At 48.7% G+C, this 23,982-nt stretch overlaps 1 protein-coding gene across 1 annotated transcript in view; it reads left to right on the forward strand.

Moving 5' to 3' along the window:
- The window catches only part of RPS6KL1 (ribosomal protein S6 kinase-like 1), a 25,694-nt gene continuing 1,712 nt past the window's right edge, over window positions 1-23,982 (forward strand). Inside the window, exons 1-8 of the mRNA XM_006884781.1 lie at window positions 1-265; window positions 2,964-3,088; window positions 3,894-3,986; window positions 20,366-20,413; window positions 20,762-20,894; window positions 22,542-23,150; window positions 23,502-23,591; window positions 23,730-23,812. Of these exons, the coding sequence (XP_006884843.1) occupies window positions 1-265; window positions 2,964-3,088; window positions 3,894-3,986; window positions 20,366-20,413; window positions 20,762-20,894; window positions 22,542-23,150; window positions 23,502-23,591; window positions 23,730-23,812 (1,446 nt within the window). The remainder of the gene's footprint in view (window positions 266-2,963; window positions 3,089-3,893; window positions 3,987-20,365; window positions 20,414-20,761; window positions 20,895-22,541; window positions 23,151-23,501; window positions 23,592-23,729; window positions 23,813-23,982) is intronic.

Raw genomic sequence — 23,982 nt, forward strand, 5'->3', positions numbered from 1 at the left:
ATGAGCCTGGTGGCCTGCGAGGGCCCACCTGCCCCCAGCCTGGAGCCTGAGCCCTGCTCCCGAGCCCGGTCCCAGGCCCGCGTGTACCTGGAGCAGATTCGAAACCTCGTGGCCCCGGGGGCGCCCGACATGACCAAGCGTGACTACCTGGTGGATGCAGCCACGCAGATCCGGCTGGCCCTGGAGCGTGATGTCAGCGAGGACTATGAGGCGGCCTTCAACCACTACCAGAACGGGGTGGATGTGCTGCTGCGCGGGATGCATGGTGAGGGAGGGCCGGCAGGGGCTCTGAGGGGCTGGTGGGCTTGTCACAGGTCCAGCCACACCGGGAGAGCCTGCAGGGCCTCCATGAGGGACAATATAATGGCCAGCATTCATTAAGCGGTTACTATCTGCCAGCCCCAGGGAGCTCTGGTGATTTAGTCGGGCCACCTCAAAGGCCACGCCTTTCTAGCGGTTCTCACCTGAGCTCAGTGGGAGAAAGATTAGCAATCTTCTCCTATGTGATTTATAGCCTCAGAAACCAAATGGCGGGTCAGCTGTGAGTTGGTTCTGACTTGAAGGCAATTAGTAGTTTATATGTGAGGCTCTAGTGTAAGCTCCACAGCCCTGTTCTGAGAACCACAAGGCCAGGCATCTTCCTTAGTTTGAATCCACTAACTGTTCCTTGAGGGAGCTCTGGTGGCCTGGTGGTAAGTTAGTGCACTGCAATCCCAATGATGTGAGGATCAAGGTTCTAATGCACCAGCTGTTCCCTGGGAAGGGGATGTGCAATCTCCTCCCATGAGCTTTATCACCTCTGAAATGCTCCTGGAGGGTCAGCTGCACTCCTCTGACAGCATGCTATGCCAGGTAAGGAGCCTTGGGAATGTGGCTCATAACATGTTGGGCCACAATTGAAAGGCTGGTGGGTTTGGAAGTACCAGCTTACACCACAGGAGTGACAAGCAAAGACACACAGCCTCTGAAAGCAGATGGAGGCTGCTGTAAGTTGACAGATTCCGTGGATGGCAGGAGGTTGTGGTTTGGGGTTTTGGTTTTTCATATGCCAGGCAAGACGCCTGGTGGCATGGCGTGTCACACAGTGTGGTACTCATTGGGCAAAGCTGGGTCTTCAACACTTTCGGTTCTAGAGGCTTGTGGGTTTGACCTCCACAGCTCGAGCTGGCTGTGCTCCTGGCCTCTCGGAGCTGACATTCTAGTGCCAGAGACCAATGAGTTGATAAGGGAAGTGGTGGGCAGAATGTATGTACACAAAAGGGAATTTTTCCAGAATTCAGAGCTCTGAAAGAAGGCTACCGATACTGTGCAGCGAAAATGCCTGGACGCATTCTTGAGAGAGAAGAGCAAAGGCCTGGAGGCAAGAGGGGTGACTGGCTCAGGGCAGAGTGTGCGTTTCTGTGCTGGGAGAGAAGAGGTTCCCCTGTGGTTGCTGGTGGCCAGGTTAGAGGTAGGAGTTGGGCTGGGCCCAGATTTAGCCTTGTTAGGAGAGGCTGTTCCTTGGAGCGGGACATTCTGCATGGAAAGGGGGATGATCAGCAAAAGAGAGAAAGTCCCTCAATGAGACGGATTGACATAGTGCCTGCAGCAATGAGCCCACGTGTGTCAGAGACGAGGAGGATGGCGCAGGATGGGACAGGGCTCCGAGCTGTTGCTCACAGAATCGCTGTGAGTCATCCTCGACTCAACAGCACCAAGCAACAACCACCATCCTGGAGAAGAGTGATGGAAGGAGAATCAGAGCCACTGAGTGGTGGTGGAGGAGAAGATACGGAACACTCCATGGACGTTCAAAGAATAAGCATGTCTTAGAGACTGTGCAACCAGGGTGCTCCTTAAAGGCAAAGATGGGGAAGCTTTGTCTCACATACTCGGGCATGTTGTTCGGAGGGGCAATTCCCTGGGAAGTAACATCACGCTTGGAAAGGTGGAGGGTTAGCCAAAGAGAGGAAGACCCTTAACACGTTGCCGCATACTTTTAAATTGACGACTGTGCTTAGAAACACATTTTTTTTAACCGTCATTTGCGGCATGTTAACAAAGTGGGTTAATACAGTGACTGTAGCACTAGGCTTGAGTATATCAGAGATGACAAGGAGGGCACAGGGCAGGGCAGGGTACAAACCTGCCATTCATAGGGTCTCTGCGGGTTGTAGTGGACTCGATGACACCATCCTGAAAGGGTCCTGAAGAGACCATCTTGAAGCCCTGGTCCAGATGAACTCCAGTCCTGGCTGCTGCCCTGCCCCCACCCCTGGCCTTTATCACACTCCGCATCATCCATCATCGGAGAGGGGAGAGCAGCACTCCCCGGGAGCATCCGTCTCCTGCTCTGAGAAATGGACATGGAAATCCCCATCCTGTCCCTTCCCAGGGCATGATGATCCTAGTGAGGTGCCAGCAAAGAGCTGTGGGCTGAGAGGCACCCATGGCCCCCAGCCCCTCCCTGCCAGTTCCTTCCTCCTCTCTTGCTGGTCTCCCCACCTCCCAGGAGGGCTCATGAACAGAACTCGAGACAGTATACACCTTGTCAGCCCTTAGAAATGAGACCTGTTTAAAAGCGACATATGAGTAGGTATTATTGTCACGACATGAATCCAGAATGAAGGCTGCATAGTGGAGTGGACTTGGAGGGAGGGATTGTATAACAATGAAAGAATTTCTCTTTTACTTTTTTTTTTTATTTTTTTTTTCCTCTTTTACTTTTCAAAGAGAAGAACGAATTGGAGGGGAAGGGTGGGCAGGGAGAAAAGTGCAACATTAATGAATGAATGGAAATACAAAGTCTCTGTAAATGTTCATTAAAATTAATTTTTAAAAAAACAAGTGGAGAAAAAAAAGAAATGAGAGCCACTTTCGGGGGGGGGGGGGGGCAGAGGGTGGGCAAAGGGGCCTGGAAGTCCAGCCTTCCAGACAGGAGGGGCAGGGCTATGAAGTCCATGATGATCCTTGTCCCCTCACAGTGGACCCCAACAAGGAGCGCTGCGAGGCTGTGAAGCTGAAAATTACCAAGTACCTGCGGCGGGCAGAGGAGATCTTCAACTGCCACCTGCAGAGGACGCTGGGCAGCGGAGCCAGCCCGGACACGGTGAGCAGATCCTGCAAGGGCCTGATAAGAGGGTCTCTGAGGGCAGAGCCAGAGGCCCTCACACCCACAGGTGAAGGGCTACCCTGCCTCCATCCTGGGCTGCAGGCAGGGTGGGCATACGTGTCAGGAACACTCCATTGCTCTCTTCTGGCTTCCTCTTAACCAGTATCGATCACACATTCAGCAAACCCTGAATCACCGTTCTGCCCAGCCTCACTCCTTCACAGAGTAGCTGACGAGTGTACAGACCTCATATCTGGCTGTGCATGTACTTGCCTGTGGACACACAGTGGTCTCAGATTTTGTTCTTGTCATACGAATGGATGCACAGTGTTTAGAACAGCCGTGAATACACACGTGAATGCATAGACACACGCTCTCTGAGTGATATTTTCTCACTCAGTGTGGTGCAAGGTGCATAGATACTTCTCCACAGGTTTGCGCAGACACACACGTGTCCGCCAGGGATCTCTGGATTTTTCTTCCCTGAGATGTGCATGTTCCTGGGTTACTTCTGTGCTCTCACCCTGGAAGTGTCCCGAGGATGGAGATTTTGAGAAGGGAGCTTCTGAAGCCCCAAGCACCCTGGGCCTTGAAGGGAAACAAACTGAGAAGATGGGGGTGGCCTGGCCACCCTGTAGTGGGGGAGCCCCCCAACTTCTCCAATCATCCAGCTTCTGCCCTGGAAGGTGGGGTATTATGGCCCCTTTTCCTGCCCTGTGGCCCTCCTTGCCACCCTAGCAACCAGAAGTCCCTGGGTGCTTGGCATGACTGTGGTTCAGATGCTCCATCTGTCCTCCCGCAGGGTTTCAGCAGCCTGCGACTCCGGCCCATCCGCACACTGAGCTCGGCCCTGGAACAGCTGCGGGGCTGCAGGGTGGTCGGGGTCATTGAGAAGGTGAGTGGACGCTTGTGGTGTGTGTGGACGGTAGGGCCACCTGGGAGGGGGGATGTGCTTGTGAAGGAAGCAGCCAGTCCAGTCCACAAAAGGGTGAAAAGGATTCAGAGGGCCACAGGGAGGTGAACATCTGTATCCAGTGGGTTCCCATCCCATCCTGGCATACAGATTGAGTCCTAGAAGGGAAGATTTGGGACAGAAGCTGCTGACAGTAGCTGTTCCACAGCCCTCAAGCTCAGATACACAGAACGCCCACTCCCATCAGATACGGGACAGAAACCTGTAGCTGTGCCCAGGGCATCCCGCCAGCACTCACTGTCTGGCTCTGTCCACTTTCCAGAGGGCCCCTCCGCAGTCACCCTGCACCCAGGGCTGCAGCCAAGACTCTCCCAGGCCTCTCCTTCCCTTCCACACAGAGCATGCCCATTTCTGTGGCTGCGATGTTGACCTCTCCAGAAACCTGAGGCACAGAGTGTCCACATTGGCCTTGCCACCATCCTGGGCCATGCTGTCCTTTCCTTCTGGTGCCCCAGCCTTATCCTGACTCTACCTTGGATTTTCTCCTTCGATTTGGAGCTGCTGTTGTTGTTTTATGTGCAGTGGAGTCTGAACCCATTGCTGAGTTTTCATAGACAGTTAATCACATGGGAGAAGACTGTCTGTTTTACTCCCACAGAGATTCAAACCATGAGCCTTTGGATTGGCAGTGCAACAACTTACCACTAAGCCACCAGAGCTCCCCTTCAATTTGGTGTGGAAATGGAGAGGAGAGTTGACACACTAGCCCTTTCTTGGGACCCTCATTGTTAGAGTAGGGAAGTCAGAAAGGAAATGAAACGTGAACTGGAACTTCATTGTCCAATACAGGAATGCCTGTCTGGCTAACTCATACTCACAAGTTCATTAGCATCATTTGGGGTGCATCTTGAAGAAACAGATGCCTGGACCCTGTCCCAGACCCATCGAGTCAGCGTGATGAGGGTTATTGCTTTGTTTTTAGGTGCTTTTGAGTTGACTATGACTCCTAGTAACCCTGTGAAAAACAGATCGGAACCCTGTCCTGTCCTGCGCCATCCTCCCTTTGCTGCAGTCCCTGTGACAGTCCATCTGGTTGAGGGTCTGCCTTGTCTAGGAAGCTGTCATTTAAAAATCCCATTGAGTAATCCTGCTGGGAATGAGAACCCACAGAGGAAAGGAGGCCCAGCGTGCCCCAAGCCCAGGAAGAGGATGCATTGCCAGGGGGGCCGATCCCACTCCAGCACCCAGGCAGTGCCCAGGGTGACCTCGGGCAAGTCCTTTCACTTCCCTGATCTTGAGTTTGCTCATCTGTAAAGTAGGGTGAGACACCTCCCCTGTGGGGTAATCTGGGAACTGGAGTGAAATGTTTTGGGAAAGGGCTGGCACACACCAAGACGTTTAATAAATGTTTGATGGCTCTAAATACTGGTGACAAGAGTAAGTGGAGAGGCGAGCAGGCAGGCCTCCCGTCCCCGGGCCTGGCTCCAGCTGCTTCTCCAAGGCCCCTGGAACAGGCCCCAGGCTGTCAGCGTCCGGCCCAGCCAGCTTCCATCTGCAGCTCGCTCTCCCGCTGCACTAGGCTGTGTGGGAGCCACCACCCCACCTCGGCCAAGCATAGCTGTTCCCACGGGCAGCCTGGAGAGGTGACCACACCAGCGTCTCCCAAAGTGGCGTCTGCTGGGCCCAAGGTGTTCCAGAGAGAAGGAGTCCAGATCAAATAGTTTGGAAACAGTGAGTTAAGTCACACTGTTTTGCTTTTCCATTGTAGACACTCTTAGAGCTTGTAGGGTGTAGATGTAACTGAGCCTTCATAAGGGAGACAGAATTCCCCATATTTATTTGTTTAACCTCAAGACTCATTTTTGCTGAATGTTTTAGAAAGCCGTGCTCTGAGCTTTACTCACATGGAAAGTACAGATTAACGCCAACTCACCATCCTGTCTTACATTTGTCCTTCTGGGATTTTTAAGTCTTGCCCCTTTTTTCCGGGCATTCCATTTATCTGCTCCACCTATGTCCTGACTCCTGCTTCCATTCTCAAACCAAAGACACTTTTTTTTTTTTTAGGAAAGGTGGCAGGGCCACTGGGCCCATGTCCTGAGCCAGGCCAGGATGACTGCTGTAGCCCCGCTCGCCCCCACAGCTCTGCCCAGGCAGATCCCAGCAGGGCAGGGTGCAGGGTGCAGTTAGTAGAACCCCCCACCCCCAGTTCCAGAGGAGCAGCTAAGAGCTTGCTCAGAAAGAGTTGTGAGCTGCCCCCCAAAAGTTTCCAGTTGTTGGGGTTCATTCTGCTGAGAAGGGGAACTCAAGGGATTAAGAGATGCTGGAAGGGTCAGTGGATGGTGGAGTCAGGGAGTCAGCAGGCAGCTGATCAGAACTCCTGAGGGTCCTCTGCTGGAGAGCGCGAGGGCCAGGAGGCATTACCAGGTATGTGCTGACCTTCATCCAGGCCCTGGGGAAGAAATATAAGGTCATCTAAGTCGTTCATCATGGCAAAGAGGGTGAAGATGGCTCGGACAGGACAAGGCTCCGATCTGTGGTTCATAGGCCTGTTAGGCATTGTAGGCGACACAGTGGCACCTAACAACAAGAAGTCATTCAGAGACGGATCTTTAAACCAGAGCTTGTAACTGACAGCTCTCCCTCCCCCTGGCTGAATTTGGACCACACACGTGATTTATTTGAGTGCCTTCTTGCTTATTAGTTACCAACATTTAAAAGTTGGCAGATTTCACAGAAAAGTCCAGATTTCCTGTTTCTCCTGAAAAACTAGAAAAGCTTCACGTAGCATCATAGGAATTATGGTTTTTTACACTCGCCATCCCCCTCTGCACTCAGCCCATCTCTTCATATATCCCACCCCCATGGGGCCTTGGAGTTAAACTTGGTTGAAACTTTTGGGCTTGTTTGCTCTGTAAAAGATTCCTACTGGGCTTTTGGCTCTTGAGACTTCTTTAAAGAAAGAGTTCACTGTGTTTCACCAAAGCTTTCATGATCTCTGGGTCCCAAGAACTCACTTGAATTTCCTTTTGTAAAAAGGCTTCTTTAAAACAGGTCCACCAGATGCTCTGCTGGAGAAGGAGGGGCAATCTCCTCCTGTATCTGTCAGATCTGATTTGACGGCACACACACACAAAATAATAAAATAAAATAAAAAGGAAAAAATTTTAAGTGAGAACAGGCACTCAAAACTGCCTTCCCATTTTCCCAATGGTGATGCTTACCTAACATTCCTAAAATAATTTGGCTTTTCCTCAAAGTTAGTCCAATCCAGACAGTGGCTCTGAAACTAAGTCCTGTGCTGTCCAAAACAGTAGCCATTAGCCCCGTGAGACTATTTAAAAGTATTCAAATTATTTCTCAATGGCACTAGCCACATTTCAAGTGCCCCACAGGCAAGTGTGATTAATGACGCCCAAATTGGACAGAGTAAAGTGTCCCCACTGTGGCAGAAGGTTCTGTTTGACAGTGCTGCATTTTAGTAATCATTCAACAGATAATGAAACAGAGGTTCAGAGGGGTCAAGTGACTAGCTCAAGTGATCCCCTAGACTTTGAGCCCCAGCCCTCAAAAAAGTGTTTGGGGGTGTTGATTTTGGGCTTTATGGTTTACTAGGAAAAGATGCACTCTGCCATCCTTTTGAGATATACTGAAAGAAACAAAAGTGTAACAGAGAAAATAAATCCTTCCACTTTCCTACCTAATTCTAAAAAAATAGCCTGTTCTCCATCATGGCGCAGGATCAAGGCGAGAAAGAGAACCCGGTGTGGGAGCTGCACATCCGCAAACTCCGCCTCAACATCTGTGCGGGTGAGAGTGGAGACAGGCTGACCCGGGCCGCCAAGGTGCTGGGGCAGCTCACAGGCCAGACTCCCATGTTCTCCAAAGCTAGATACACCGTCAGATCCTTTGGCATTAGGAGAAATGAAAAAAACTGCTGTCCACTGCACAGTCCAAGAGGCCAAGGCAGAGGAAATCTTGGAGAAAGGTCTAAAGGTGCGGGAATATGAGTTAAGAAAAAATAACTTCTCAGATACTGGAAACTTTGGTTTTGGGACCTAGGAGGACATTGATCTTGGGATCAACTATGACCCCAGTATTGGTATCTATGGCCTGAACTTCTGTGTGGTGCTGGGTAGGCCAGGCTTCAGCATCGCAGACAAGAAGCGCAGGACAGGCTGCATTGGGGCCAAATACAGAATCAGCAAAGAGGAGGCCATGAGCTGGTTCCAGCAGAAGTATGATGGGATCATCTTTCCTGGCAAATAAATTCCCGTTTCTAACCAAAAGACCAATAAAATGTTTTCACAAGGTGTAAAAAAAAAAAAAAGATAAATGAATTGTGCAGGTTAAGCCTTTGGCTGCTAGAGAAAGGTTGGTGGTTTGGACCCAGCTCAGTGAAAGACTTGGCAGTCTGTGTCCATAAACATTAAACAAGATTCAACCAAACCCATTCCCCTGTCAATTCCAACTGAGAGTGATGCTTCAGGACAGCGCAGCAATGCCCCACAGGGTCACAGGGTAAAACTGGGCTGCTCCTTGGAGGCAAGGATTCTGAAGCTTCCTCTGACATACTTTGGGCATGTTGCAAGGAGGGACAGGTCCTTGGAGAGGGACATCATGCTTGGGAGGACAAAGGGACATCGCAGGAGAGGAAGATCCTCAATGAGATGGATCAATTTGGTGATTGGGGCAATGGGAGTGGGTGTGTCAGAGACAGTGAGGTTGGCACAGGATAGAGCAGGGTTTAGGGCTCATATATATAGGGTCGAGTCGCAAGCGACTCGAGGGCACATAACAACAGCAGTTACATACATGAATCAGAAAGCAAAGATACTCATTGTTAAATTGTTCGCCTCATTGTTCTGGGATAGATCAGTAGATTCTAGTAGTTTTTTAAAAAACCACAGCTGTTATCAATCAAAGGATCAAGTTTTGCATTCGGCTTCCCCAGCCTTTATTGCTCTTTTTTGGGTGGGTTTTTCTTTTTTTTCCAACTCTGAAAATTGGAAGACCTTGTTTAGAACAGGGTGTTGGGAAACTCCACTTGGCAAGTGACAGTGGGGGATTATCCTGGGTGTCAGTATTGTGGGAAGCTCTGTTCTCATAAAGGTCCCCAGCGTTTTCTTCTTTTTTTCAAGCCTTGCCCAAGTTGGGCCTGGGAGGCAGGCCAGACCTAAACCGCGGGCGGAGCGACCCCTGGTGGTGGTAAGGGATGCCGCATGTCTGCTACTCAGAAGGCCCTGGGTCTCCACCATCTCTACACTGAAGGGGAAACGGAGACACCTGCCTAGGTTACTCGGCTGTAACTCCAGCAATAGCTAAGTCTGAAGAGCTCTAGAATCAGCCTGCGTGAGTTCAAATCCTGGCTCTACCACTTTTTCATAGTGAGAACATGTTGTTGTTGTTGTGTACCAGTGGGTCAGCATCAACCCATAGCTGACCCTCCTGCTGGTTTTCAGGGGCAGCTAATCCCACAAGAGGAGAATGCCCATTCCTCTGGGTTTCTATTTATCAATAGGAGTTACTACCTAGACATCTGGTAGCATTGTGAGAATGACATTAACAGACCATTGAACTGCTTAGCACAGAGTAAGTGCTCCGTGTCGCAGGGAGCTTCCTCTATGTCCCTGTTAACAGGAATCACTGAGGACTGTTGGGGACAGTCCTGTGGCAGGCATAGGTTGATGCTGTGCTCAAGTTGTCAGCTTCAACAAGATGGATCGATACAGTGTCTGTGTCAATGGATCCAAACGTGTGGAGGATGATAAGGCTGGTGCAGGATAGGACAGAGTTTAGATCTGTTGTCTGTAGGGTCAGCACCTAACAACAACAATAGCCGTGTTTTCAGGAGAGGCTGTTCCTTGGAGAGAGACATCATGCTTGGAAAGATGGAGGGTCAGCAAAAGAGAGCAAGACCCTCAACCAAGTGGATGGACACAGTGACTGCTATCGTGGGCTCAAGTGTGTCACAGATGATGAGGATAGGACAGGACTCAGACCTGTTGTTCATCGGGCCACTGTGAGTCATACTCCACTCAGTGGCACTTAACAACAACAACAAAGATGTCTAAAAGGGATATCTGGTAGTTAATCCAAAAGCTGTTGCTAACAAAAAAAAAAAAAATGGGCAGTCTCCTCCTGTTTGGGTTTGCTTGTTTTTTGGGTTTTTTTACAGTTTTATAACTTTCTTTGATAATCAGCTATTAGTTTTCATCCACATTGATGGTCTGTAGATTTTTGAAAGGGGTGACAGGTACATAGGTAACCAGTGTATACAGCTTGTTTGGGGAATCTTCATCCTCATTACGTTTTTCTGGACAACCATACACAGATGCAGTAGGGGACATTCCTTATTCCTTTGGCCCTGACGGCTTTGTTAAGCCTGGTGTCAGTGCAAACATCTGGTGTTCCCATCTCCTTCATGGCAAATTTCCAGATCTCCTTGAGAGCCTGAGGGGTGCGCTTCTTAAATCCCACTCCATGGATGCACTTGTGAATGTTGGTGGTGTCCTCTCTGGTCATCACTTTGTTGATGGCAGAAGGGCCTTTCTTCTTCTCATCACCCTTCTTTGTGGGGGCCAGGGCGCTAGGACCAGGCTGGAAAGTGCAATCTCCTCCTGTTACGATTTACAGCCTGGGAAGTCCAGTGGAATGTTGGTCCGAGTTAGGACTGATTTGACAGCAGTGAGTCTTAAATTTGAACGACCTCTGGTGCAATGCTTAATTAAGTGCCTGGCTGCTAACACAAAGGTTGGCAGTCCAAACCTACTAGTCACCCTGTAGGAGAAAAGACCTGATGATTTACTTCCAAGAAGATTGCAGCCTACAACACCCTGTGGAACAGTTCTCATGTGGCTGCTGTGGTCAGCTTGATGGCCTGCAAACCACCATCACCTCTGAGGAAGTCCTGAGATGGTACAAATAGTTAAGTGCTAAACTTACTAACTGAAAGGTTTCTGGCTTGAAGCCATCCAGGCCTGGTGACCTACTTCTGAAAGACTATAGGCTCAGGGATCTCTGGTGGCCTCGTGGCAAGAAGCTGCACTGCAATCCCAGAGGTGTGCAGTTTGAATCCACCAAATCCTCTGCCGGAGAAGGAGGGACAATCTCCTCCTGTACTAGTCAGATCTCATTTGACCAAAGACACACAAAAAACTAAAAAGAAAAGAAAAAAGTAAAATTTTTTTTAAATTAAATTTTAAAAAAGACTATAGGCTTGAGAACCCTTTGGAACAGTTCTACTCTGTACAAAAAATCAATTCTAACTAATAATAATAGAAAATAACCACTGGGTTGGTATAAAACAGGCGCCAAAGTCATTACCATCACTATTACTATATTGGAACCGATTCAGCTCGTAGCTGACTCTCCAGCAAGTTTCCAACACTTTATATCACACAAGAGGAGATTGTCCATCTTTATCCAGTGGAGCCATGGAATCCAAACCACTACACAAGCACAGCCTTTGGGTGAGCAGCGCACCTCCCTTACGACCAAGTCATCAGAGCCCCCTCATTGTCATCGAGTCAGTGCTGAGTCACAGCAACCCAGTAGGACAGAGCAGAACTGCCCACAGGGCTTCATCTCGCCTCCTTTGGGATGTTATTAGGAGCTGCCAGTCCATTGAGAAAGACAAGAGGCTTGGGAAAGTGGTAGGTCAGCAAAAATAGATGAAGACCCACCACAAGGTGGGGGGACAGTGGCTGCAGAGTGGGCAGCATTGTGGGGATGGTGCAGGGCTGAAGAGTTGTTTGCACGATACTCATGAGTAAAGGGAGTTCTGATGGCTTCATGGTAAGGAACTGCACTCCCAACCCAAAGAACATGGTTTGGATACACTAGTCCTCTGAAGAAAGACAGACAGGCTTCTCTCATGTGATTTACTGTGATATGGGTCAATTCCGACCCAATGGTACATAACAACCACCAGGAGTAAGAGCTGACTCGACAGCAACAGTGACTCTATGAAAGCCGACTGCCTCATCTTTCTCATACAGATTGACTAGTGGATTTGAACTGTCGACCTTTTGGTTGTTACTGTTGTGTACCACCGAGTCAGAACCCATCCATAGCTGACCCTCCGGTGGTTTTTCAGAGGCGGTTAATCACACGGGAGCAGATTGCCCATCCTTCTCCCATGGAGTAGTGGGTGGATTTGAACTGTGTACCTTCAGGATTGCAGTGCAGCTTCTTGCCACTCGGCCGCCAGTGCTCCCTGACCTTTTGGTTAGCAGCTGAATTCTTTAATAATTACACCACCAGAGCTGCTTCTTTACTGCTGGAACCAGGTTCTAAGGTTACGAAGAGCAAAGGTGAGGGCGGTCACATAACTTGGTGACTATGATACCTGACATTCTCAAGCCTTTATAATTCACAAAGCACTTTCTGTAACTGTGGCCCCAACAAAACAAAGATGGAGGGAAGTTTTGCATTTTAACTTCTTGTTCACTATTATGTTGTTGTTAGGTGCTGTTAAGTTGACCGCATCTCATAAAAACACTGTGAACAACAGATCTAAAATCTTGCCCTATCCTGCACCAGACTCAGGACCCAACCTAGGATCTGTCATGCTCAAGCCCATTGTGGTCGCCTCTAGGTCAAACCATCTCACAGAGGGTTTTTCTCTACCTTTCCCTGCATGATGTCTCTCTCCAAAGACTGGTTCTTCTGGAAAAGATGAAAAAGTGAGACAAAGATTCACCATCTTTTTGCCTCAAAGGAACACTCTGGTTGCAATTCCTTCAAGACAGATTTGTTTGTTCTTTTGGAAGACCATGGGATATTCAATGCTCTTCTCCAGCACCACCATGCAGAGGCATCTATTCTTCATCTGTGATCTTATTCATTATCCAACTTTCATATGCATAGGAAGTAACTGAAAATATCATGGCTTAGATCAGGCACACCTTAGTCTTTAAACTGCCATTATTGCTCTTTAGCACTTTGGAGGGTCCTTGACAGCAGGTTTCTCCAATGGAACACATCTTTTGATTTCTTGGCAGCTGCTACCATGATTGCTGATTGTGGAAGCAAGTAAAATAACATCCTTGACGACTTCAGTCTTTTCTTCACTTCACATGATGTTACCTATTGGTCCAATGGTGAAGATTTTTGTTTTCTTGATGTTAAAATGTAACCTATATTGAGGGTTGTAATCTTTGATCTTCTGCAGTAAGTGTTTCAAATCTTCTTCATTTTATGCAAAGAAGGTGGTGGTATCTGCATTGCAAAGGTTTTTTATGAGTCTTCCTTCAATCCTGACGTCACACTCTTCATATAAAGTCCAGCTTCTCAAATTATTTGCTCAGAGATGCACTCCCTTCCTGATTTTAAACCATGTAGTGTTCTCTTGTTCTGTTTTGACAGCTGCTTCTTGGTCTATGTATTGTTGTTTATGTACCATTAAGTCACTGTGACTCATAGCGACCTTGTGTACAATAGCTCTGAACTCTGAGCCAATTTCGTTGTCTCTGACACACCTATCCCTATTGTCCCAGTCACTGAGTCAATCCATCTTATCCAGAGTCTTCCTTTCTTGCACTGTCCCATCCTTTCCAAGCTTAATGTCCTTCTCCAAGAACAGGTTCCTCCTGGCAGCATGCCCAAATATGTGAAACAAAGCTTAAAAAATCCTTGCCTCCAAGGAGCAGCCTGGTTTCACCTTCTCCAGAACAGACATGTTTGTTCACTTGATATGCTCTATACTCTTTTCTAGCACCACAACTCAAAGGCATTAATTTTTCATCTGTCATCCCTGGTCATTGACCAACTCTCTGATGCATGGCATGTAATTGCAAAGACCGCGGCCTGGGTCAGGCACATCTTAGACTCTAGATGTCACTTTTGGTCTTCAGCCCTCTGGAAAGGACCCTGAGAGCAGATTTTCCCAATGCAATTCATCTTTTGATTTCCTGGCTGATGGTACCAAAAGGGTTGATTGCATGAGCTTCACATAAGCGCAATTAAGTGTTCTAAGATTCCCATTCTTCCCACTGTTAGCCATAATTTGTTATGATCTCCACAGTCCATACTTTTTGCATAATCAAAAAGACATATAAACATTTTTCTGTTCTTCTCTGTTTTCAGCCAATATCCACTTGAAATCAGCAATGATATCTCTTGTGCATGGCCTCTTCTGAATCCAGCATGGATTTCTGGCCATTCCCTGTCAATGAACTTTAAACATAATCTGCAGCAAGATTTTCCTTGCATGTGATATTAATGAGATTGATCATGTCCACACCCTCTTGGGGAATGGAAACAAGTATAGATCTCTTCTAGTTAGTTGGACAGGTAGCTGTCTTCCATACTCATTAGCAGAGACTGGTGAGCACGTCCAGGGTCACATCTGGTTACCAAAGCAGCTCACCTGTATTCCATCAATTCCTGGAGCCTTATATTTTACCAATGGACTCAATGCAACTTGGGCTTCTTCCTTCAGTATCACTGGTTCCTTTTTTTTTTTAAGTCTTTGTGCTATTTACCATTTTGTACCACTGGTTCTAGATCATATGTGACTTCCAGAACTGGTTCAGTGTCAATTTTTTTCCCCCTATACAGTGACTCTGTGTATTCCTTCCATTTTCTTTGGATGCTTCCTACACCATTCAAGATTTCCCCGTAGAATCCTTCAGTATTTCAACTCAAGGTTTGAATTCATTCTTCAGTTCTTTCTGCTTGAGAAATGCTGATTTGTTCTTCCCTTTTAGTTTTCTGATTTCAGCTCCTCGCACATTTCATTATAATATTTTGCTTTGTCTTCTTGAGCTGCCTTTTGAAATCTTCTGTTCAGCTCTCTTACCCCAGCAATCCTTCCCCTTATTTTGACTTTTTTTAATTCCACTGCAAGTTTCAGAGTCTCTTCTGACATTCATTTTGGTTGTTTCTTTCCCTCCTTTGTAATACCCTTTTGTTTTCTTCATGAATTATGTCCTTGATGTCACAACTTTCTGATCTTTGGTCATTAGTGTCCAATACATTAAATCTAGTCTTAACATCGTTTTTAAATTCAGTTGGGATATACTCAAGGTCATATTTTGGTTTTCATGCACTTGTTTTCATTTCTTTTTCAACTTCAACTTGAGCTTGCATATGAATAGTTGAGGGTCTCTTCCACAGTCATCCTTTGACCTGTTTTTGACTTCTGATATTGAACTTCTCCAACATATCTTTCCACAAATGCTGTCAATCTGATTCCTGTGTGTCCATCAGGTGAATTCCATCTATATAGTTGCTGCAAAAAGAATGTAGGCAGCATAGGGATGGCCAAGTCTGATTTCTGCTAAATCCATAAAGGGGAACTGTGCCCATCGGCAACGTCCATAGTAAAAAACTAAATCCTCTAAGGTCAGACATGGTCTCCCATGCTCCTACATCTACTTCTACTAATTCCAACATCAATCTTACTGCTGTGCTGGACCCAAAAGCTATTGCAATGAATACAAAGACTTCTCAGAACCATAAACAGGGATATGGGATTTATTAGAAAAATTATCAGGAAATAATTCCAGTTGCAGCAGGATACAATCCCCCCATCCAGATGGCTTCTCAAGTGTGGTCACAGGCCCTTCAGCCTTCGGGACCCACAGCTTAGGTCAGTATTACAAAGTTCCATTAGTTTTGCCAGTTATGACATCTTCCCTCAGCCCTCCAGTGAGCTTGAGTGAAGGCTCTGGCTCTGGTTCCATGGGCAGCAATCCCAAATTAGCTCCGTCTCATGTAGGTTTCTGGTTCTCTGCTGAAGCAGCTGCTCCTCTTGTGCAGATCCTGGTCTGGTGGGTGCAGGAAAGTCTGGCCCCAAAGAATGCACGGTGCTTCCTCTTCCTTGTTGGTATAGAGAGTCCCAGTTTCTGCGACTGGCCGATCCTCTTGTGGACAGATTAACACACCCTATTTTTATGACCCCCCTCATCCATGTGGCAAAGTGAAAGTCAATGACTAGGAAAGCCATTTTGAACAACAAACCCTTGATACCACAGTTCAAATTTATGGAGTTTTAAAAAAAACAAAAACCCAACACAAAACTTACCATGAATAAATTCTTCATTATACAAAGTTATCCCCAGCCTCATTTCTGTTACCAAAGCCATATTTTCCAACTACTAGTCCTTCTTTGTTTTCAACTTTTGCATTCCAGTCACCAGTAATAATGAATGCATCTTGACTGTAGGTTTGATCAGTTTCAGATTACAAAAGTTAGTAGGAATCTTCAATCTTTTTAATATCCAAAATTCTGTTTATTGAGATAATTTCATCTTGATTTTTTTTCTTAATGCTGTTTCCATCTGAAGGAGCATCCATCCTTCTGTAATCCTTGCTTTTCCTCCTGTAGGCGGACCGAGAACAGTGGAGCAGCCAACACACAAAACTACTGTTTGTGCATGGCTGAAGACTGTGGGGATTTTATAGCATCCTGTACATTTCACAGCCATGAAATAGGAATTCGGGCTCTGCACCAGGCGCTTCTTCTTGTGCTTCCTCTTCTCCTGTTTTGGAGGGGGATGAAGGAGATCCTTTGCAAAAGGCATGTTGGCATGCAGAGGGCACAGCTGGAAAGGCAGAAATCTTCAATTTTTTAATCTTTGGCTTTAGTTGTTGGAGCATATATTTGAATAATGGTTGTGTTAACAGGACTTCCTTGTGTGTATATTGATAGTATTTTACAGTATTGTATTCCAGGACAGATCTTGAAATGCTCTTTTTGGTGATGAATGCCACATCACTCTTCAATTTGTCATTTCTCCATAGTTGATCACGTGATTGTCTGATTCAGAATGGGCAGTCCCATCCATATTATCATTCATGCATGTTGCTCTTCATGTGTTACATTTAATTTTTGACAACTTCCAATATCCCTAGATCCATGCTTTTTACAAGGAGCTCTGGTGGCCTAGTGGCAAGGAGCTGTGCCGCCAACCCAAAGCAGGAAGGTTTGAATCCACCAGCTGCTCTGTGGGAGAAAGATGGGCAGTCTCCTCCCATGTAATTTACTACTTTTAAAAACCAGCTGGAGGGTCAGCTGTGAGTTGTTTCTGACTTCACAGTACATAACATGCTTTTTACATTCAATGTTCCAATTACTAATGGATCTTTGCAGCTGTTTGTTCTTGGTGCCTAATTGGAGGAAGACTCATCAACAACCTGCTTTATGCAGATGACACAGCCTTGTTTGCTGAGACTGAGGAAGGCTTGAAGAATTTGCTGCAAAAGATCAAGGACTGCAATCTCTAATGTGGATTGAAGCTCAACATCAAGAAAACAAAGATTCTCACCACTGGGCCAATTGGCAGCATCATGACAGATGGAGAAGAGATTAAGATTGTTAACAATTTCAGCCTGCTTGGTTCCACAATCAACACTCTTGGCACTAGCAGTCAGGAAATCAAAAGACTACTTGGATTAGGAAAGTCAGCTGTCAGGGATCTCTCCAGAGTACTGAAGAGAAGGATGTCAGTCTGAGACTAAGAAGTGCCTGGTCCAGGCCATGGTCTTTGCACTTACTTACTATACATCAGAGAGCTGGACAATGACTAAGGATGACAGAAAAAGAATTGATGCCTTTGAGTTGTGGTGCTTGAGAAGAGTATTGAACATATGATGGACTGCTATGAGAACAAACATGTCTGTCCTGGAGAGGGTGAAATAAGTTGTTCCTTGGAGGCAAGGATTTTTAATCTCTATCTTATATACTTTGGACATGTTGCCCAAAGGACCAGTCCTTGGAGCTTGGAGAAGAATGTTATATTTAGAAGGGTGGAAGGATGCTGCAGGAGAGGAAGACCCTGGATGAAATGGGTTGACACAGTGACTAACATAATCAGGGAAGCTGTGTCAGAGACAATGAAATTGGCTCAGGATCAGCCAGGGGGCCAGCGTTCCGAGCTATTGTGCATAGGGTTGCTCTGAGTCACAAGGAACTCAACAGCCCAAAGCAACAGTTCAGGCCATGGTCTTCTTAATCACTTGTTTCACATCAGAGAGCTAAGTAGTGAATAAGGATGACAGAAGAAGAATACATGCCTTTGAGTTGTGGTGCTGGAGAAGAGCACTGAATATCCCATGGATAGCCAAAAGCATGAACAGATAAGTCCTGGAAGGAGTGTGATCTAGGTGCTGCTTGGAGGCAAGGCTGACGAAGCTTCATCCTTGGACACGCAGCTTGGCAAAGCTATTCCTTGGAAAGGGACATCATGCTTGGAGAGATGAAGGGTCAGCGAAGGAGAGGAAGACACCCCTCCCCACCCGAGATGGATTGACCCTGTGATTTTAGCAATGGCCTCTAATGTCTCAGAGATGATGAGGATGGCACAGGATAGGGCAAGGTTCAGGTTGGTTATTCATAGGGTCTCTTTGAGTCATAATCAACTTGACGGCACCTAACAACAACATATCCAACTGTGTTCTTGCATTGTCCATAGAGTTTAATGAAGGCATATTATTTCAGAAGCAATGGCCAGTCTTACGTCTTATTCTACCTTAGTCTGGAAGCTACACTGGAACCTGTCTACAGTGGCTGATCCTGCTTGTGTTTGCAATAGCAGTGGGATGGTCTTCAGCCTCACAGCAAATACAAGCCACCACAGTACAGATAATTGACAGGCAATTGATAGACTTCGTGTTTCCAGGTGAGGACACAGAGGTCAGAGACTCAGAAATGGCAAGTCAGTTGTTCAAGGTCCAAATGCAGTGCCCTTTCCTGGACGCCTGTCTCAAGAGTCGTCACAGCCTGAGGCCTGGCTTCAAGGCTCAGTTTTGGCTCATGCCCAAACAGGGCCCTGACTAGGGACTGTCTGCAGGGCAGACCCATCACCAAGAAGTCACAGTGTTAGGGTGCTGGTTTTGCCTCTGGATGTCCCTCCTGAGCACTGAGTCCTCTGCCTTCTGCCCCTGCTCTGACTGTGTCCAGGGTGAAGACCCAAGGGGGAGAGGGTCTCTCAGGCACAGCAGGGAGAGAGTAAAGGGTGAATACTACTGTCTCCTCATCCTGGGGCCTGAGGGCCTGAGGCTCTGGGCCATTCACACACCTCCCCAGCTCTAAGAACACATAGGCCTGGCCAGTATGGTCCCTGCCCTGACATTGCTCATAGCACAATAGGGACAGAGGGGATTCGGTGTGACAAGTGTGTGAGAGTGTGACAGGGTGGCTAAATGGTTAAAACATGTGGCTGCTAACCAAAAGATCAGTAGTTCAAATCTACTAGCCACTCTGTGGGAGATAAGTGTGAGAATCTACTTCCTTAAAGATGAGGAGTCTTGGGGAATCCTGTGGGCAGCTCTGCTGGGCCCTGTAGCATGACTAGGAGCTGGGAGTGAGTCCTCATGGGACAGTGGTTACACACTCGGCTGCTAGCTGAAAGTTTGGCTCCAGCAGCTCCATGGGGGAAAAGACCTAGCGATCAACTCCTGTAGAGGTAAAGCCTCCCCGGCTGTGGTCTCGGTCAACCATGGGTGGGAAGGACAAAAGTACAATAAAAGGCTGTTGACAATCCTTACATCCTCACAATAAAAGTTGTCATGAAAATAATGTTAAATTTCCGCAAATGACAACTGTTGTTGTTGTTGTGTACCAACCATTGGGTCGGAACTGACCCATAACTGATCCTCCGGTGGGTTCTCAGAGGCGGATAATTGCACGAGAAGAGATCGCCCATCCTCCTTCTCCCACAGAACAGCTGGTGGACTCGAACCGCATGCCTTTGGGATTGCAGTGCAGCTTCTTGTCACTAGGCCACCAGGGCTCCCGAAATGACAACTAGAATAATAAATAAAAATCGCAGCCCTGAGAAACCCTCAGAGGCAGTTCTAACCTGTGCTATAAAATCACTGTACATCAAAATCAACTTGGTCGTACGCAGCAAAGGGGGGCGGAATTCTCCCAGCCTTCCAAGGGTCAGTTCCCTGGGGTTGATGCACTTCCTGTACAACCATCACTTATCCATCAGACTAGGAAGAAAGACCTGGGCCACTATTTCTAAGCATCAGCCAAGGAAAAAACCCTGTAAGCGCAATGTTCTGATTGTGCTCGGGGTCACCATGAGTCAAGGTCAGCTCAGGTCAATATCAAAGCGTGAGGTCAGAGAGCACTGGAGAAAGTTAGGAGTTCCCAGCCCAACCTGAGGGTTAGGAAGGCTTCCTGGAGGAGGTGACACCTGAACTGAGACCTGCAGGTCTAGCACAAGTACATAACAGGATGGGATCTGTGGCAACCTGGAGGAGGGACCTCCTATCTGAACATGCCTGCCCTCCCTGCCTGGCCCTTGAGCTGCCAAACTTGGTGCAGAAAACAAGGGGCTGGGGCTGAAGCCATGTAGCCCCAGAACTAGCATGTGCATTGACCAGTGCCCCCTGGACCTCGGCAGGTACAGTTGGTCCAGGACCCAGCGACTGGAGGGACTTTCGTGGTGAAGGCAGGTGCCGCCCCGCTCTGGCCATTCTGAATTCCACTTGCAGCTTCCTCAGAGCTCCTGGAACCTTCTGGAGAAATCCACATCAGAACCTGCATCTGAAGCCCATGGCTGCCTCCAAGTCCAAAGCTGGATGATGCCCCCTAAGCATGCCTGCTGCCTCCCTGCCCGACTCCCACTGGGCTTCCTCACCCTTTCCTAGAAGGGTGGCAGGGCCGAGGGTCCTAGGAGAGGGGCTCAGGACCCATGTTAGGAAGTGGGGGTACAATTGCTCCTCAGGGTGGCTCCCCCCCTGAAGCCCAGGCTGGTATGTTCTCTAGCACTGATTCACCTGTCCTGCCCCTTCCACAGAGCCTGCCCAGGTGCCACGTGGCAAGCCAGGAGCGACTGACCATCATCCCACACGGCGTCCCCTACATGACCAAGCTGCTGCGGTACTTCATGAGTGAGGACTCCATCTTCCTTCACCTGGAGTATGTGACCGGTGAGGGGCCTGAGGGCCATTGTCCCCACTTAAAACTGAGCCTTGAGTGTGGGCACAGCTCACACCAGATGTGAAGTATAGATAGATGAGGCTTCCTTGAGGATGACGAGTTGTGGTGAGGGCTGGGGGGCTGGGAGAGGCCAAGAGGCCAAAGACATCCCAGGGACATGTTTGCACATGTGCCTTTTGTCATCCTTTCCTCCGCCCTCGGTTTGTTTCTTTTGTCCTGTTTTCACTCTCCTGGTGGGAACATGCAGTGATGGGGACTGAGCTGTGATGTGCACCACTGGAACTGGCTTGTGTACCACTAGCTACTGAGCATGCATGATGGAGCCGCCTGGTGGTGCAAAGAGTTACTGTGCTTGGCTGAAGATTGGAGCCTACCCAGAGGTGCCTAAGAAGAAAGGGCTGGCAATCTACTTCTGAAAAACCAGCCACTGAAATCCCAATGGAGCACAAGGCTACTCAGATACACGTGGGCTTGACACAAGTCAGTGTTGCTTTCACCAAACTAGTTTTTTGGTTTGAGCCTCGCATGGCAGCTGGCATATAGCAAGTGCTCAATAAATTCTAGCTGAACAGAGGAGGGTGAGCGAAAAGGCATGGCCAGGAAGGAGAACACCTTAAGGCTGGTCCATGGAGCAGTGCTGTATCATTCCATTCTGGGTAGACTTCACAGGGACCCTGCCACCATCTCTCCCTCACTATGATCTTCTCTCCTATCCCTAAGTGAAAGTGATGAAAAACTCAGGCAGTACAACAGTTAAGTGCTCTGCTGTTAACAAGAGGTTGATGGTTCAAATCCAACAAGTAGCTCTGAGAGAGAAAGACCAAATGGGCTGCTCCTATTAAAAGTGCTGTCAAGTTGCTTCTGATTCATAATGACCCTGTGGACATTAAAATAAAAAACTGCCGGCCCCTTTCCATTCTCTCAATCAGATAGTTGTCTGTAAGGACTGCTATTGTTAGGTGCAATTGAGTCAACTATGACTTGAAGCAACCCAATGAACCAACACATTGAAATCGTGCCCATAAGGAGCACAGCCCAGAACATCCTGTAGAGAATTCCTACCCTATTCCTTGGAGAAGGACATCATGCTTGGGAAGGTGGAGGGATGGGGAAAGAGAGGAAGATCTTCAACCAGGAGGATTGACACAGTGACTCCAGCAGTGGGCTTGAGTGTGTCAGAGATTGTGCAGATGGCTCAGGAGAGGACAAAGTTCAGATCTATTGTCATAGGATGGAGTTTTGTTCATACCTTGAGTCATACTCGATGACACCTAATAGCAACAACCCTGCCACATGGGGGTCACTAAGAGTAGAAATGACAGCACCCAACAAGGAAGCTCTAGTGATGTAGGTCGTAAGGAGGTGCACTGCCAACTCTGAGGCCATGTCTCTCTGGTGGTTCAAAACCACCGGCAGCTCCAGGGAAGAAAGACGGGCATTCTCCTTCCTCCCTTGTCATTTACAGCCTCAGAAAAAGTCACTGCAGTTGGGTTTGGGGGTGGTTTGTTTTTAACAAGTGGAGAGGAGGGCAAGCTAGGCCAGGACACTTGCAAGCCCTAAGGTAGAGTCCTGGAGACAGAGGTAAGAGACGCTGTGTCCATGCTCCTCCTCTCCCCTGTCCCCACGCCCATGCGCAGGAGGAACGCTCTGGTCCCAGCTGCTCTCCCAGTGCCGTCCACAGTCTGCCCCGAAATCCGGCTCTTCCAGGGAGGGGACGAAGACTCCACTCCACACGCGCTTCAGCCTCCCGAGCCCAGCACTGCGCCCCCTGGGAGGCCAGCGTCAACCAAAGGACAGAGCGGCCCTGCAGTCCCCCAGGACTGCTCAAAGTCTCCCCCCAGCCAGAGAAGGCCCACCCATCAGACTGCAGAGGGAGGCTGACATCAGACCCACAGCCCAGACCAGCACTTCCTGCTCCTCGGACTTGCCCAAGGCCTTGAGTGGCCGCTGGCACATCCAAGCCAGGCGGGAACCTGGCCAGAGCTCGGACACGAAGCCCCCGCAGGGACTCTCTTGGGTTCGGGAAGGGGCTGGCCGGGTGCTGGGGGGCTGCAGCCGTGGCAGAGTTCTGAGCCGCCCATGGGTGGATGGGGCTAGTCTGGGGTCTGACGGGGGTGCCTGGAGGGTGAGAGAGGAGCAGGTGAAGCAGTGGGCGGCGGAGCTGCTGGTGGCACTGGAGGCGCTGCACGAGCAGGGGGTGCTATGCCGGGACCTGAACCCCCGGAACCTGCTCCTGGACCAGGCAGGTGGGTGCCTGGGGTTGGGCAGGGCTGGAAGTAGCTGTCTCACCCTACCACACCCCTCAGCCAAAGAGGCCTCAGAGGTTGTCTGCTCCCCCGCCCCCCCACAACCCCGTCCCATCCAGCCATTGATACATGGTTCTAGCCCAGAGGCTGCTTGGCCCAGGTTCAGCTTGTAGAATGGGTCCTTTTGTCCCCATGAATCAAGTAACCCTTAGGAATTTCCCTTGGGAACATGTATGTCCACAGGATGGGGGTCCAGCCTTGCGACTGGGTGTGGGAGCCCTGGAACCCTGTTCCCCATGCCAGCAGCTCAGCACTGACTGACCTCTGTTTTTGTTTGCACTGGATGAAAAGGTCACATCCGGCTCACATATTTTGGTCAGTGGTCAGAAGTGGAGCCCCAATGCTGCCTGGAAGCCTCGGACAACCTGTACAGCGCCCCAGGCAAGATGAGGGAGGGGGAGCTAGAGTGGCCCCTGGACTGTGACAGAGGGATGAACACATGGCTGGGCAGGGTGTAGACCAGAGACCACCCTCTTGGTGGACGCTTTCACACATACAGGTGTGTTCTTGTCCCCACAGAGGTGGGTGGGATTTCTGAGCTGACAGAAGCCTGTGATTGGTGGAGCTTCGGGTCTCTGTTGTATGAACTGCTGACCGGAACGGTAAGTGACTGGGCGGCCCTCCTGCACTGCCACACCCTCTGGTCATGGGACACAGTATGTCACCCCACCCTGACCATGTAAATGTGCAATACAGTACCAGGCACCCCAGAACACTCTCTCTCTCTCTCTCTCTCTCTCTCTCTCTCTCTCACACACACACACACACACAC

Source organism: Elephantulus edwardii, unplaced genomic scaffold (genome assembly GCF_000299155.1).
Source record: "Elephantulus edwardii isolate Elephantulus edwardi_28Jun2011 unplaced genomic scaffold, EleEdw1.0 scaffold00037, whole genome shotgun sequence".
Classification (NCBI taxonomy): domain Eukaryota; kingdom Metazoa; phylum Chordata; class Mammalia; order Macroscelidea; family Macroscelididae; genus Elephantulus; species Elephantulus edwardii.